Source organism: Carlito syrichta, unplaced genomic scaffold, assembly GCF_000164805.1.
Source record: "Carlito syrichta isolate Samal-C Ts95f unplaced genomic scaffold, Tarsius_syrichta-2.0.1 Scaffold287976, whole genome shotgun sequence".
Classification (NCBI taxonomy): Eukaryota; Metazoa; Chordata; class Mammalia; order Primates; family Tarsiidae; genus Carlito; species Carlito syrichta.
In genome coordinates, this window is record NW_007232072.1 from 36298 (window position 1) to 53833 (window position 17536).

General features: G+C 38.8%; 1 protein-coding gene across 1 annotated transcript in view; it reads left to right on the top strand.

Annotated features, from left to right (window-relative positions):
- Positions 1 to 17536, top strand: part of CD47 (CD47 molecule) — a 46748-nt gene that overhangs the window by 8082 nt on the left and 21130 nt on the right. The window contains exons 3-4 of the mRNA XM_021710053.1: positions 4874 to 5221; positions 13311 to 13400. Coding sequence (XP_021565728.1) covers positions 4874 to 5221; positions 13311 to 13400 — 438 coding nt within the window. The remainder of the gene's footprint in view (positions 1 to 4873; positions 5222 to 13310; positions 13401 to 17536) is intronic.

Here is a 17536-nt window from a genome sequence, read left to right on the forward strand (position 1 = left end):
CCCCGACCAAAAAAAAAAAAAAAAAGGAAAGAAAAAACAGTGTGCAGGTGGATAAAACCGTGGGAGTTGAAAACTACTGTGTGTGGTGGGGCGCGGGGGACAGCACTGAATACGAAGCTCTTGGAACACAGACATTTAGTGTGAGTCAAGGAACAGGTTTCAACAAAGAAAGCAAACTGGGGTTGGGGGACAAAGCAGGAGAGAATTCATAATCAAGAGATACCATGGAGGCCAAGAGACAAGAGCAAGAAAGGAGCTGCCCACTGACTCAAGAACCATAGAAAAGTCAAGACAGAAAGTGAGCCACACGTATTGGATTTTTCACAACGATTGTTGGTGACTTGGGCAAAAGCTGTTGTAGTAAAGAAGTAGAGATGGAAAGCTATGTGACAGAGATTTAAGGAGTGAATTGGAGGTGAAGACATGCTTATAGATTATTACTTGGGAATACCAGAGAAAAGAGACAAGTATGAGGGTTTTTTTTTTAAGTTGGTGAATATTCAAACATTTTTTTTTACAAAACATTAAAAAAACAAAAAAACAAAACCCAAAAAACCCCACAAATGGAATAGAGGGATGGATGTAGGAGGCAGATAATCAACAGAGGAAAGTCTTCAGGGAGATCAGTGGTTATGGAGGTTGACATGGAAACTAGTTCTCAGGTGAAAGGATTTATTTCTGAAAAGGAGGGAGAGGAAGGAAAGGAGGTGTGGATAGTTGGGGTTGCAAGGAGTTATGGGTGGGAAGTATTGGAAGATTCTCCTCTGAAGGATTCAGTTTGAGTTAAGAAGTAGGGAGAGAAGACTCTAGTGGAGAGAACAGGATAAAAGGCAAAAGGAGAATGGCTTAAGAGTTGTCAGAAAGGAGAGCAAGGTTGGGCTCAGTGGCTAAAGCCTGTAAAACCAGCACTTTGGGAGGCTGAGGCGAGGGGATTGCCTGAGCTGATAGGTTTGGGACCAGCCTGGGCAACGTGGTGAGACCTCATCTCTACCATAAATCAAAAAATTAGCCGGATGCCTGTAGTTCTGGCTACTTGGAAGACTGAAGCAGAGAGATCACCTGAGGCCAGCAAGATGAGGCTTCAGCCAGGCTCGGTGGCTCAGCCTGTAATCCCGCGCCATTGGGAGGCTGAGGTGAGTGAATTGCCCGAGCCCACGGGTTCGAGACCCGCCTGGGCAGGCAAGACCTCATCTCTATGATAAAATCAAAAAATTAGCTGGGCGTGGTAGCGTGCACCTGTAATTCCGGCTACTCGGAAGGCTGAGGCGGAAGGATCGCCAGAGCCCAGCAGGTCAAGGCTGCAGTGACCGGGAGCGGCCACTGCACTCCAGTCTGGGCAACAGAGTGAGACTCCAACTCAAAAAAACAAAAAAAAAAAGATGAGGCTTCAGTGGCCGTGAGTGTGACACTGCACTCCAGTCTGGGTGACAAAATAAGACTCCAACTCAAAAAAAAAAAAAATGGAGAGAGAGAATCTCAGAAAGGAGAACAAGGTGAAAGGTTGAAGGTTCAGGTAGGCGGGGCCTGTGACACTCCCATTGTTTCCTAGCAGCCACACAAATTTCTACTGAAATCTGTAAGATGGATGACTCTTCTGCCCATCCATGGGACCCCTACCGAAAGGATGGCACTTACAACCTTGTATTGTGTAAAGTCCTTGTCATCCTCCATAGGAGAATTGTGAGCTCCTAAAATGTAATTCCTGCCTTTTTCCCCATTATTGTATCCCCACGTCCTATCACAGTGTTTCATATCAGATAATTCTCCACAAATGTTTGTTGCATCTTTAAAATTTCTGAACTGGACTGTGTGTGTGTGTGTGTGTGTGTGTGTGTGTGTGTGTGTGTGTGTGTGTGTGTCTACCATGAACTGAGACTTCTCTGCAACTACATAGCTGTTTCCAGCACTGTGATCTGGGATGGTTTGGGTAGGTGGTCTGTATTCACTAATACTTGTCAAGTCAAGATAAGATTGTGAAGTCCAATACTTTTGACATTTGATGTAAAATAACTTCCCCCATTTTACTTGCCAATTTATCCACAATTCTAGCTTTACTCTTGGTTGCTTCTATCTGCTTCTATCTGATTTAGACTGCTATAAGCATATCTTACTTATTCGGAATTTTCTTATTTATGTTAATTATCTATGTTCCTGCATTTGTTCTCTGTATTTTAAATCTTTTCTTCATTTTCCTGTTTCACGAGATGGCAGTAGGCAAAAGAGAAAAAACTCAAATCAGTTCATTTCACTACCTAATAGTTTTTTAAAAATACATGTTTATACAGATTGAAGTTGTACTTAACAGCTGGAGTGATATTTTTGGCCTACCCTTATTTTCTAATTACTAGTGCAAAAGCTATTCAAATTATGGTTTATCCAGGTCATTTTTACTTTAATTTTTTTACTGACAGCATACTTAAATTGCTTCCACGATCAAATGTTTTCATAACAAGTAATACAGTGCATTGAATGTTTTTTGTATTCCTTAGAAAATTCATTTGGCAGCCTAAGTTATGAAATGGTGGTGTGTTCACTGCCATTCTTACTTACTTAGAGCCTCTCAAAAAGTTTAACATCACTTATATCTCTTTTTTTAAAAAATAATTTTTAAAAAGTAAAACCATGACTCATACAAATGTAAAATGAACATGTGTCAAAGATTTTATTTCATCCATTAATTAACAAGCAAACCAGCAAGAAAGCAAAACCTTTTTAAAGAAAATTGAAAGAACAAACACATTTATAGGTAATCTAGGATGCTGGAATTAATTTGTTAATAAATGCAAAATCGGCCAATATCCTCAGGGCAGCAAAATGTAATCTTTTGGAATCCTCTCTTCCACCAGGTGGAAATCAATTGCAGAACAAAATTTACTTGTATCTCTGTGGACACCAATCCATTTGCATTACCATCAATTTTCTACAACATACAAAATTGTAAAATAGCCCAGTCAGAATCAGTGAAAAGCACAGGCTCCTAGAAAACCAGACCATTCCACAGGACCTGTTAAACAATGCCCAGACTCCATTGAAAGGACACTGGGTCATCTTTATGTCCACTTCAACATCGTCTGCCATATTTTCTGACACTTGCCTTCCTTTGTAATTCTAACATAGTCACCCCTTTATTTTTTCTTATAACTATAGTCCCTCCTGCTCCATGCTTCTTTCTCAGGGAAAAAAATAATTCACTCTCCATGGTTTTAAAGAATGCAATAGAAGTCCAGGTTTTGCCTGGGGCTTCCTAATATTTGGGTGGCTAGAAAGGTAGAGACCCGGGAAGAGGTGAGCTGTGGACACCACAAGTTTGGTTCAGACTGCAAATTTACAGAAATGTAACCATCTGAACTAGTCAGAGAAGGTCTATATCATTTTATTAAAATGTCAGCTTATCTAGTTTTATGTCAGTATACATTTTTACAGCACAGTATTGTTTAGAGAGCACTTGCCTATACAATTTCTCACCACAATTACATTTTCTCACCACAATTACGTGTATTAGTCTAGTACTTGTTGTGTATCCTCTTAGTTACAGAGAGAGTAAATCAAGGCATGAAAAAAGTGAGTTGTGTAAAGTGGCATATTAAGAAGTGGCAGGGGTAGGATTTGTACTCAGGTCTTTGGACCTTTGTCCAGTTCATATTTCACTGTGCATCCTGGCATTCAATTCACTGGGCATTATTGAGTAATAGTAGTGTTCTTAGAATAGTAGCACTCTCTGCCTCTGGTTTTTATTTCAGTTTACATAGGAGGGAGAAATCTTAAGCATGAACTGTTAACAAAGTTGATATTTTATTTATATTTGTGTGTGTGTGTGTGTGTGTGTGTGTGTGTGTGTGTGTGAAACCATCTAGCTACTTGTATAAAAAGAGTTGCTAACTGACCGAAAAATATAGAAGGCAACTACAATTTTTCCACACTTTTGTATATTATAGTTGAATAGTGAGTGATTGCATTTGTTTACCCAGTTCCTCTTTTATAAGGCAACAACTGGTAGTTTAGCCTATTGAGAAGAATTGATAGGATATATCCTACTTATTAGCAGTATCTGCTTTTAGTTTCAACTTGTTTCTTAGCTCCTCGAGTGGTTTTTTTGAAGGAAGGAATAACTGTAATATACATTTGGAGATAGTTGCTCTGTAGTGTCAATGAAACGTGGGGGCGGGAAAATGCTATTCAATTGTATATAATCCTTTGTAAGACTAGCATACAAAATGTTTATTGCTGTCTAAATTTTGCAATGAGAAAATAGCCACAGAGAATGTTTTTACTTGTTAGTATTCTAAGACTTCCATCCTAGTGGAAAGATGTGATTTGATTCATCCGATTTGCTTTGTATATTAAAGTACAGTAAAAACTGCCACTTTTTTTTTTTTTTGGAAATGTAGCATAAGGATAGAGATAAATTTCATATCAGTTTAGCAAGTTCTATTTAGAAGAAGCATATTGAAGTTGGGATTGAAGATAATATTTGGTTTGATTTTCTGTTCAAAAATTTACCATGATCAGGACAACATTTTTCTACATATATCAACAGGCAATAATGATTACTTCAAAGCTTCCAAGGCCAGATACTACACCTGCATATTTCTACACAGTTGCTGGATTTATTCCCAAGATGCATGATAATGTCTACTTTGTATTACTAAGATTGAGTAAAGAAAAGTTACAGTGTTGTCTACCAGCTGTGCAAGTTGATATTAAAATATACTTTGTTTCTATTTTTTACTTAATGGGTCTTTTCCATTGTTACACTGTTTACTTAAGTGAACAATTAAAACATTGTTCTTTATTTTAAGAATCTCTAACTTACTAAGATCTTGTAATATAGATTTCTGTAATTAAATGAAATATTTTTCTTTTTCTTTTCCAGGTTCAGCTCAACTACTGTTTAATAAAACAAAATCTGTGGAATACACCTTTTGCAATGAAACCGTTGTCATTCCATGCTTTGTTACTAATGTGGAGGCACCACACACTAACGAATTATATGTAAAGTGGAAGTTTAGAGGAAAAGACATTTATGTCTTTGATGGAAATATGAACGTGACCAAGAATGACCCTGAATTTAAGAGTGCAAGAGTCGAAATCTCAGAATTACTAAAAGGAGATTCCTCTTTGAAGATGGATAAGGATGAAGCCATTTTAGGAAACTACACTTGTGAAGTAACAGAATTAAGCAGAGAAGGCGAAACAATCGTAGAACTAAAATATCGTGTTGGTAAGACTTCTATAAAAGCGTTCTTTTCGTGTGTCCTTCTACAACCTGATCCTATTAGAAAGAGGGCAAAATGGGGCTAGATACTCCTTTGAATCAAAAAAGCAGGCTTTTGTAATAAATGTTGATGCAATGCTCAGCAGCGTTAAGATCACGAGTTCTCTTATTTGCTTTTCTACTTTTTGCAGTAAAAGGCATTTTCTGTTTATTAATTATATGTTGTGTGGTTCTCAGACTTTTGGTCTGAGGACAGTCCTGTTTGGATGATTGGTCCTGGGGCCATCTACTCTGCATTTCTCTTTGCAACCATCAGAAGTTCTTCCTTTCATGTGGTTAAATTCAGACTACCCCCCCCCCCACGCACACACACACGCACACACTTTTTTTTTTTTGTAACCTTGCACACTTTGAACAAGGATTGCCAAGTCCCAGCCATCCTCTCTCTGGGACAATAGACTAGGAGGAGAATCGGGAGGTTAAATCAGGTTATCATGCATTATTTCTTGAGGTTTTCTGTGCTTAGCCTTGCTTTGGTATTCTTTTCCTTGGCCAAGATGTGGGGGAGCTAGGAATCCAAATTAATTTATTTGAATTCAGGCTTGGTTGTAGCACCATGATTCTGCCCTTTCTTCACAAACTTGGGCTGGTGAGTTGAACAAAGTAGCCAAGTTACTGAGGTAAAAATAGCCGTCTTTCTTCTTTCATGCTGTGCCAGCTGATTTCTTCAACCTTATACGGGAATTTTCTGAATTTCTGTCTTGAAATCTCTATTTAGAATCACCTGTCATATTACTGATTTGGGGATTAACCACATTTTGAGAACTTCTGCTCTAGAAAGGATTAGAGCCATTTAATTGGATCAACTGTTACCCTAGCTTTTGCTGTTATAAGACATCGGTCAGCAAACTGGAAATAGGGTGTTTGGTCTGCGAAATATTTTGACATTGTTTTGGATTTGGATATGTGATTATATCCCCTACTCAGCAACCTATTCTTCACCTATGTGATATTGAAAAGTTACTTCACTGAGTCCAAGTTACTTCATCTCTAGAATGGCGGGGAAAGTAGATAACTTGCTTTTATGTGTTTTACAGTCTAATAAACATCAGATGAGATCCCATGTGGACGAGTTCTTTGTAAACCAAGGTGTGTTGCAAACATTGGTTGTTTTTCTGGAATGTGTATTTTATGAAGTAAGGTATTGAGTTGCTGATACCTGGAATGTTGTGAGAGGGATTTGTGTGCAGTGAATTATGGGCAGGGGATGACTCAGAGTCGGCAAGGAGAATTTGGAAGATTTTTCTGCTCAGAATCTCTCTGACGTTATAATTTCTACTATTGATATTAATTTCAGCTAGGGAGCTTTTTTGTTTTTCCTTTCTTTCTTAATGTATACCTTTCTGTATGACTCTAATCCATCATATGCTATGAGTGATGAATTAGATCATCTGATGCCTAGTTGACATTTTTCTGAGTTAATTTACAGTTTCATGGGAGTGAGAGACTAAGACATGGAGGAACAGTAATTTTGGGGGATGCCTGGGTCACCAACAAGTAAACTGGTAAACTCAGGAAAGGAAATTTGAAAGGTCAGAAGAGGAAATGAAGATGGATGGGAAAGCAATACCAGTATCTGAGATGAAGACAGAGTTTATAATTTTGCATGTGATTGTTTTTAATCCTTCTTTGTTTTCAAAATAACGTGTAAGAACAAGAAGCGGGCTTACTCTGGGGCCAGTAAAATTAGATAGTATTATTTTATTATAGTGAATGTGGAAAATTCTACCAGAGGTTTGCTACATTTGGCTTTTGTACCCATTTTTATTTTTTGAAATAATTATTGATTCACAAGAAGATTCAAAGATAGAGAAGTACTTTGTGCCCTTTACTCAGTCTCCTACCCCTACCTAATGGTTACATATTATGCAGCTATAACACAGTGCCAAAGCCAAGAAGTTCACAGTGGTGCGGTGTGCGTGATTCTGCCATTTTATCATGTGTGTATTTGTGTAACTACCACCACAATCAGGATGTAGAGCTATTCCATAAACACAAATGTCTCTCTTATGCTAATCCCTTGCAGTCACACCACATCTCCCACTATCCCTAATCTGGCAAGCACTAATTTGGCCCCATATCTGTAATTTTGTCATTTTGACAGTGCTATATAAATGGAGTCATACACTCTGTGACCTTTTGCGATTGGCTTTTTCACTTAGCACAATGCCCTTGAGAGCTATCCAAGGTGGTGTATGTATCAGTAGTTCTTTTTTCCTCTCTTTCTTTCTTTTTTTTACATTGCTGAGTAGTATTCCATGGTACGGGAATGGGTGTATGCCAGTGTGTTTAACCATTCACCCATCATGCGACATTATGGTTGTTTGCAGTTTGGTGCTACTACAAATGAAGCTGCTACAAACAATTGTATACAGGTTCTTGTGTAGGCATTTAATTTCTCTGTGAATACTCTCAGCGGTACAAACACTGGGTTGCCTGTGTGTGCTTAGTTTTTTTTTTTTTTTAATTTTTTAAAATTTTTTGTTTTTTGAGTTGGAGTCTCACTCTGTCACCCAGGCTGGAGCGCAGTGGCACACTCACGGCCACCCCAGCATCAGCCTGCTGGGCTCTGGCGATCCTTCTGCCTCAGCCTTCCACGTAGCCAGAACTACAAGTGCACGCTACCAGTCCTGGCTAATTTTTAATTTATTATAGAGATGAGGTCTTGCCAAGTTGCCTGGACTGATCTTGAACCCACGAGCTCAGGCAATCCACTCACCTTGGCCTCCCAAAGTGCTGGAACTACAAGCTGAGCCACCCAGTTCAACCAGTCTTTAAAGAAACTGCAAAACCTGTGACTGTTTAGTTTTATATTCCCATCAACAATGTAAAAGTGATCTAGTTTCTTTATATCCTCACCAGCATCTGATGCCACTATTTTGTATTCATTTTTGACTGAAAAAAAAAGTCTCTACACAAAAAGGTTTAATGGGCAGAACTCTCACTGTGGTATACAAATTTGTTGTAATAAGGATATTTACCCTTCATGTGGACTTTGAGGACTTAGGTATTAGAAACTGTCTTTGCTATGTTGTGTCTTTTTTTTTTTTTTTTCTCAAGTATAAGTATAAACGAGAAGCAGAACTTGCTCAAGAAAGAATTGAATTCCACTTAATAGAATGCAGGTAATGGCACATTTTTTCATGCCCCTCCCTCTTTTTTTGAGTACTGGGACTGAATACATAGAACCACTGTTGGATACAGTTTTATATCTCTCTGGTGCCTATGTATAGCATAGTACTGTGAAAGGAATAAAAGGCTTGAATTTAGAAAGCTGCTTTTTTCGATACTTCAACATTTTCCAGCTTAAGAAAACTTGGATAAGAAGCTCTACCTATCTGGCCCTCAGATTTTTATCCCCTCAGTACAGTGGGGATATCATCTCCATCACAGAAATGTTTGTGATATAGATAAGGTAATATTTTTCTTACTTTACATAGATTTATTAAGTGCCTATTGTGCATCAGGTATTGTGCTAGGCACTGTGGACTTAGTGATGCCTATGATATCATTCCTAGTTTGAAGGAAGTGATCACAATACAAATAAGAAAAGTAAAATGACCTAATGTTTGTTTGAGCGTGTGCCAGATGCTTCATATGTGTTGTGTCCTGTTATCTTCTCAAGAACTGTAGGAGATTGCTGAGGTCTTCCCACTTAACAAATGGTGAAGCAAAAGAGATTCAAGGTACTTGTTCAAGGTGAAAGTAATAGCCAGAATTTTAGTAAAGATCTCTCTGGCTTCAAAACCCAATATTTTTGCCACTATCATTTATAGTACCCGTGAAAACACTTGCAAATAACTGAGTACTAAATGTAAATAATAATAGCCAAATAATTTGTTATTAATATTCCTTAAGTCAACACATCAAAAAAGCCATCACAATCTTGAAACTTCAAGTAAAAGTTTGGTCTTGATTTTTGTGATTTTTTTTCTTCCGGTGGAAACTGGAGATTCTCTGTGCTTGTGGAAGTTTGAAGGAGAGACACACTGACCACAGCGGTGTTCTCGCTTTTTCAGGTTGTCCTATTTTTGTACATAGTGATAAGAGAAATGAGTGCTGAGTTTTAAGAACACTTAAGCTTGGAAGCAAAATTTAAACACTCGTTTGCAGACCACGCCTTCTTAGTGCTATTAATTTGTCTTTCCACTGATGAGAAGTTTGTTTTCCTGGGAGCCACTCTGTCTGATCAGGAGTAGGAGGAGAGTGGTGAACAGAGCTGTCCACCATAGCTAAGGCAGAATAAGCATGTGAATGCCCTTGGGTTGCCTCTCTCCATCTCATGATGGAAAAATACCTGCTATTGTTCTTAGTCCATTTTAAGCTTAATTTATTCTCTTAGTGCCGTAGACATTCAGAACTGAAAGATACTTCTTAGAGAAGTATCATGTCTCACTCTCTCCTTGGGGAACAAGCGTTAACATCATCTGATGATATTACCATAACAAATCGATAGCTTAATGGGTATATATCGGTGGTTTTATATAAAATATTGGGGTTATTTTTTCCCCCAGCATCAACTGGTTTTTAAATGTCCAATTCACTGATCCTCAAACTTTTCTCAGTGTAACAGATTACAGAGAAGGGAAACACGCTCACATCAGTGACTGGAGTTAAACTCCAGAAGAAATCTGCAGCAGCAATTTTAAACTGAGAGAATCACAGTCATCCCCCTCCCTGCCCCTCCATCTACCCTCAACACACACACGCACACGCACACGCACACGCACACGCACACGCACACGCACACCAGGGAACAATTTAGAATCTTCACAGTAGTTGTAAGAAGGGAGAGTGTGTGAAACTTGAGTAAACCCCCAGGTGATTCTGATAAACTCTGGTTAAGAATCACTTAGACAATATTTTTTGCTCTATAATCCCACTCTCTCTGTGTCATTGAAATTTCTCTTATTTTTTTTTTTTTATTCTGCATAGAACCTTGGCGTCATCAAGCAGTCATCTAGTCTATATCATCATCTAATTCACAGATTACTTCTCTCGCGTCCCAGGTAGTTGGACATTCAGACGTTTTACCTGAATGCTTGACATGATGAGACATTATTGCTTCCCAAAGGATCTTGATCTATTACCAGGCACTTTCGGTTCTTCCTTAAGTAAAGCTAAAACTTGCTGCCTTGTAATTTCTCACTCACTGGGAGGGTTGTAGTATTTCTCTCAAGTTTCTTCTTCCCTAGGATAAAAAATCCCCAGCTTTTTTAGCCATGTCTCAATCCCCATTCTAGTTATCCTCTTTTGGAGAAACCTCTGATCCATGTTTAAATATGGTGAGTAAGACTGGACTCAGTGCTGCGTTTGTTGGCCACACCCTTTTACCTCCCAAGTCACCATTGCCACTGAAACTTTCTGACCCACCCTGCTTCTCTGTAATCCATTCTCCACGTGGTTGCCAAAGAAAGTTTTAAATAAGTCAGGTCATGTTTCTTCCCTATTTGCAGCCTTCCAACCACTTGTCATTACTCTTACAATAAAACCCAAACTCTCTTCACAAGCTGTTAAGACTGGACATGATCTTGCCCCAGCAGACTCTTCCCATCTGATTTCACAACACTAAATACCAGTCCCAGTGGCCATCATTTGGTTTATTGAACTCTCCATTCCTTTGGCATTTCTTCATCCCTGTCTTCACCTGGCAGGCCCTTCCCATCCAAGGCTCAGTGCTGCTCTTTCTCTCCAGCTTTTCCTTCCAGCTCTGAGAGTCTGTTCCTCAACTCCTGCCCTCTTCACGCTCAGGGCCCCCTGCCTTGTTCCCTACTGGCCTCCAAGAGCCTAGAGGAATCCCTCCCCCTGGTGGGCTTTCAATGAGTGTTTGTGGAATAAATGAAAAGTGAATGATCAGATCAAGGTCGAATGCACCTCTTACTCTTATTAACAAATTTCTATTTATGCATTCTAAGACTGCTTATTGTACAGAGGGAGAGGCCAGTGAAGGAACATTTCATTGTCAGCTCATTTTGAACATGAAGTTGGATACTAGCTATATTTTTAAGGTAGAGCTGGTGGGATTTCCTGTCTGAGTAGGTGTGGGATGTAGGAGAAACCAAGGAGTCAGTATAACTCCAAGATTTTTGTCCATGAGCAACTGGAGAAATGGAGTCACCACTACCGGGACTGGTATTTAGTGTTGTGAAATCAGATGGGAAGAGTCTGCTGGGGCAAGATCATGTCCAGTCTTAACAGAAGAAAACTGAAAGGAGAGGATTGGTGGGCAGTGGGGTGGGAGAATATCAAGACTTAGTTTAGGACATGAAGATTTGAGATGCTTAAGAGCCTGAATACATTGTGCTTCACATTCCTCAACCATAAGGAGGGTCTGATAATTCCTTATATGATAATTGAAGACTTGAGAGTTAATGTACACAATTAAAAACAAAACAATAGAGGAAGTAGGTAAGGAAACATAAATTGATTAAGTATAGTTATTAGATCATAGAGCTTTTACCAAATCCTTTGGGCATTAGATATGAAAACCTACACGTAAGTCACAAATTTTTTTTTCCTGGTGGCATTTTAGGTTGTACTGAAATGGGTTTTCTTTGGTGTAGAAAGTAGAAGGATATTCAGTTATACAGTTGAAAATTGAGGTGTTGATCCAGAGTATCCAAAAATATCTATCTCTTGGCCAAGATCTGCAACCACAGGAGCATGAAAAGAATTGTCTTCCATTCACTTGCTTATGGCTTATGGCTTATATTGTAACCTTCAACCACAAACGTGTTGCATCTCTACTACGTGCAGGGCAAGATGCTAGTAAAAAGGGAATATCTCTGATAGAGTTGATAATGCTGTTATATTCTGGTGGCACCGTAAGCATTTTACAAAGATTCAACATTATAGGCTTAACACAAGAAATACATAGCTATCATTATGCAGTGGAAGGCCGCCAAGTTCCTCACCCACTGATCCTAAGGAGCAGAGCAGGATAGGATTTCAGGGAAAGCTGGTGATTTCTAAGCACTGGTTTAAAAGAGTACTCACAAATGCTTGTCCAGTGGCACAGCCCCTGTAGGGAAAACTTGGGAGTGCTCTCAGTACATTCACATGACTTTGTTGTTAGAGAAGAAATTTCATAGCTAAAATTATGGTCATAAGGGTTTATAAGATGCAATTAAACTTAATTTTTTAAAAGGTCTCAACAAATCTTATTTGAAGTCTTAATATCTTAATTTCCTTAATATAGGACATGTGGTTATATTTTTACAGTACAAATAACATGTGACCTACTTAATAACAGCTTCCTTAATAACCTGAAGCCACTCACATCACTTTACATGTAAACAATCCTTCTGAAGCCTAATTATTCACAAATTAGCCTTCTGTGGCAGAATAAGTTTGAGAAAAGGCAGGGCTTATCTTTCTGTCTCAGTCACAGTAAGAGGAGGGTTTCTAGGGATGCAACTTGCTGAGTCAGTCTTCATAGGAACACTTCAACATTGCTTGAAGGTAAACTCTTGGTACTTAGCACATATAGGCATCCATCACACAAGCATGTAATAATTATTGTAGTTAATATTTGCTGAGTATGTGGCAGGTACTGAGCCTTGTTTTAAGCCCTTGGCATATACTTTATTAACTTTGTTAGTAGTGACAACAACCCTTCAAGATACAGGTTCTGTGTTATACTCCACCCAATTGAGGACACTGAAGAACAGAGTCAGGGTTACACAGATTGTTGAATTAGAGCTGGGCTCAAACCCAGGAAGAGTGGTTACAGAGATATGCTCTCAGCCACTGTACTGTACTACTCTTTCTGTTAAAACATAGATGAGGACAAATGTGGTGGGAAACACTTAAGTAAATGTCATGGTTTGTTTCATAAATAAAATTTGTATGTAAGTCAATTGTGTGTGTGTCATTTGGTTTATGTATACCTGTATATACATATAAATGTCAAGGCCACAGCTTTAATTGTTTTTATTTTCAACCTCCATAATAAAGCATATATTAGAGACCATTTGCAGAACTTAAAGTGATTATAGTAAATATTAATTGTGATTTTTGTTTTCTTTCTCCCCAGTGTCATGGTTTTCTCCAAATGAAAACATTCTCATTGTTATTTTCCCAATTTTTGCTATTCTCCTGTTTTGGGGACAGTTTGGTATTAAGAGTAAGTATTTATTTCTATTTTTCATTTACATTTCAGTGATGAAATTGTTATTTCCAGGAGGCATTATTGGCGAAATATTTTATTTAACTAAGTTGTATTAGGAAGACTGTTATTGTGATAAGTAAATATATGCACTTTGAATATTACACATCTCCTTGAAGTAAATATTGCCACCCATATTGTGCAACAGTTCACTTTTAATTCCTAAGAAAGTGGTTTTTATTTGTTGTTGTCATTTTTTAATCTCTCAAGAATGAATACTGGGACAAACAGTAATAGGCAAATGCCTCAAAATCATATGGCATTTTAATACTGAAAACATTTACACACATAACATTTAATTTGGTGAACAGATGCTGACAGACTACATTAGTATTAAGATAAAATGTTATTCTTTGTGTATTTAGATTCCCCTCTCTTTATTTTCCCAGTTTGACTTCCCTCCCTCCTCCCTTTCTACCTATCTTGAGACAAGGTCTTGCTATGTTGGTCTTGAACTCTTGGGCTCAAGTGATCCTCTCACCTCAACCTACCAAATTGCTGGGACTACTGGTGCAAGCCACCTCTCCTGGCTAATTTTTTTTTAATTTTTATAGAGATGGGGTCTTGCCACCTGCCCAGGCTGGACTTGAATTCCTGGGCTCAAGCAGTCCTCCCACCTCAACCTCCCAAAGTGCTGGGATTACAGGCATGAGCCACTGTGCCTGGTCCCAGTTTGACCTTCTGTTTGTGCATGGGTTCATTTCTGGTAAAGCCTCCTTGGAGCCATGTTTTGTCATCCTCACTGCAGTTCTTCAGCTTCTATAGAGACAGCACAGGAGAGTTGTGTTCTTTGCCCTTCCTTTCCTGTGATAATCATGTGGCCAGACTTCTAAGGACAAATCCTGATGCTGCATCAGATTTAGCATCAACAGTATAGAATTGTCATTATTGGGTCAATAGGTAATATGTCTTCTGGTCGATGTTTATACAATCATATTTTCATATTTCAATAAGGGAGATTTACTAAATTAATAAGGTTCTGTGGTGACAATCTAAACTTTAAAAACTTTTCAATGTAATAATAATTCCTACTTTCCCTGCAGCACCCTGAAGATCAGTAAACATGTATACAGGCCAGGAATAAATAATGCTAATTTAATTATGCAACCTTTGAAAAAGTGAAAGTTATCAAATATTGCAGTGGATCGGCCTGTTGTATATTTCATGACTTTTGCTCAGAAGCTTAAGCTGTGTGTCTCCATAGTGATAATATAAAAATGGAAGGGAGATGACTGATTATGTGTTTTAAGAGCTTTTCTCGATGTGTGGCACTCTGGAAATGCTTGTGATTTCAGAGATGTTCTCAACTTTTGTCTAAAAGGAAGACAGGGAGAAAAAAGGACTGACAGTGGCAACTGTCAAGAAATTTCACAGCTCTAACTATCAGGATATTGTCTAGACCTCTTTTGGAAATTTTCTTAGCATTTCAGTAAACCTTTTATATCAAGAAAAGGACTGATATACCATCAAGACCTATTCTGTCATCACTGATATTAGGGAAGGCTTTTAACCATGTTGGCAGTCTCAGGCGTTAAGAGCTGAGTCATAGGATTTGGGCAGGAAACAGCCATTTTTTTTAAGACTGTGAAATTATTTCATATTAGTGTGATTTGTTGAGTTTGGATGGGTAGACTTTGCTGATCGTGGCATTATCATTAGTGACATTATCTTTGGTGGAATACACCAGGAGGGAATCTATTCACTCATAGCCAACTTTTTACAAAATGAGCTTTACAACTTATTTCTGACTTTATGAAGTAATACATATTACTGTAGCAAACTTTATAGAATACAGGAAAGTTATAGAGAAGAAACAAAAACATCTGGAGTCCCAAAAGCAAGAATTAAACTATTGGTGTATTCTAGTGAATTTCCTCTTTCCCTCTCTATCTTTCTCTATTCATTTTTGTTATCTTCTTTCCAAATGAAAACCATAAATGGACGCTTGCAGCATATATACTTGTACATTCTGATTTCCCCCATGTCTTCAGAAATCCTGTTATAGCTGCCTGTGTTCTACTTTTGTAGATGCACTATAATTTACTTAACGCTCGTCTTGATGGATTTTAAGAATGTTTCCAAATTTTTTTGATACTATGAAAATAACTCTGCTAAAGATATGGAAGCCTGGAAATGGCAGAGATATTTTAAGACTTTAGATACATACTGCCAAAATGTTTTCCAGAAACATTGTATCAACTACTATTACGGATGAGAACACCTGTCTTTCACCTCACATCATTCTAAAATCTTGCTAATTTGATAGATGAAAAAAACATCTTGTTTTAATTCTCATTTTTGTGTTAGTGAGGATGAATGTTCTTTTTCATATTTTCTCTACTGGTCATATTTTAAGGGATGCGCTTATGAACATAAAGAAACATTTGGTGAGATTTTTTAAAATTTCGGCTCATCTTAAAACAAGTAGATATAGGCCAGGCGCAGTGGATCACACCTGTAATCCCAGAACTCTAACTGTAATCTCCACCCCACAGGGGAGATGGAGACAAGAGGATTGCCTGAGCCCAGAAGTTTGAGATCAGCCTGGGCAACATGGTAAGACCTTGTCTCTACAATAAATAAAAAAAGTCAGCTGGGTATGATGGCATGTGCCTGTAGTCCCAGCTACTTGGAAGGCTGATGTGGAAGGATGATCTGAAGCCAGTAGTTTGAGGCTGCGGTAGCTGTGATCATGCCACCGTATTCTAGCTTGGGACACAGAGTGAGGCTCTGACTCAAAAAAAAAAAAAAAAAAGGTAGATACTGTGTGTGTATGAGTATGGAAGAAGTACTCATCTCATATACTTGATTCACTCAGCTGGATATTCATTTATTTAGTTAGTTACTTAATTAGTTGTTTGGTTGATTGGTAGGTTGGTTAGTTAGTTAGTTATTTTGAGTCAGGGTCTCACTCTCTCACCCAGCCTGGAGTACAGTGGCATAATCATGGCTCACCACAGCCTCACACTCCTAGGCTCAAGTGATCCTCCTGCCTTAGCCTCCCAAGTAGACTGGGTAATCCACGACTCCTGGCTAATATCTTGTAGTATGTTACTCAGGCTGGTCTTGAACTCCTGGAATCAAGCCCTCTTCCCACCTTAGCCTCCCAGATTGCTGGGATTGCAGGTGTGAGCCACTGTACCTGGCCTGGACACATATTTAAAGCTGTTGATAAGAGTAACTAAACATTTGGGGAGTTAATGCTTTCTATTACAGGCACTGTACAAAGTACTCTATACACGAAATCACTGTTATTTCTTCCAGGAACTCTGTGGGCATGGATACTATTGAAATTTCCATTTTGTAGATAAGAAACAAAGGCACAAAGAGATTTGGCAATTTGCCCACAATCACCCAGCTGTTTGCCAGTAGGTTGGGATCTGAACCAGTACTGTCGACTAGTACACTATACTGGCTTCCTGTTTTGAATTTACTTTGAGTATTTTATTTCCATGAAGTGTGCACCTATACCTAGGTACACACACTGAGTAGATGAAACTTATTGGTAGGGCAGAGTGTTGACCTAATGTGTTTGTTTATTCTGCAAATGCCTGGTGACAGGGTGCTTATTGATTGCTAGGCACCGGGCTCCAAGTTTGAAAAGTGGAGGCACATCGCATCTTGCCCTGGCTTCATGGTACCCACATTTCAGCTGAGGAGACATGTATGTGTATGTGCCCAGTGCCTTCTGTCACATCTTTGAGATAGACACAGATCTGTGCTTTAGGCAAACTTCCAGACCATATTTTTCCTTTATTCTCACACCACCACAGCAATAATCATCAACACAGAAGACTTCTGTGACCAAACGTGGGGAGTTTTCCCCACACACCAGGCAGTGGACACCAGCTGGGTGTCTTTCAATTCAGTTCCAACACTGTCTACCTAGAGATAGTGTCCAATTCCACAGGGTGAGGGCTCAATCGCAAGACTTCCCACCCCCTGCCCCAGATACCAATCACAAGTCTAACTCTCTGGAACATCTGACTGGCCAACTTCCAGTTGGGGTTCCCGTGACCCCCTCTAGGTTCAACTGATTTGCTGGAGCAGCTCCCAGAACTCAGGGACACACATTTGCCAGTTTATTATAAAGG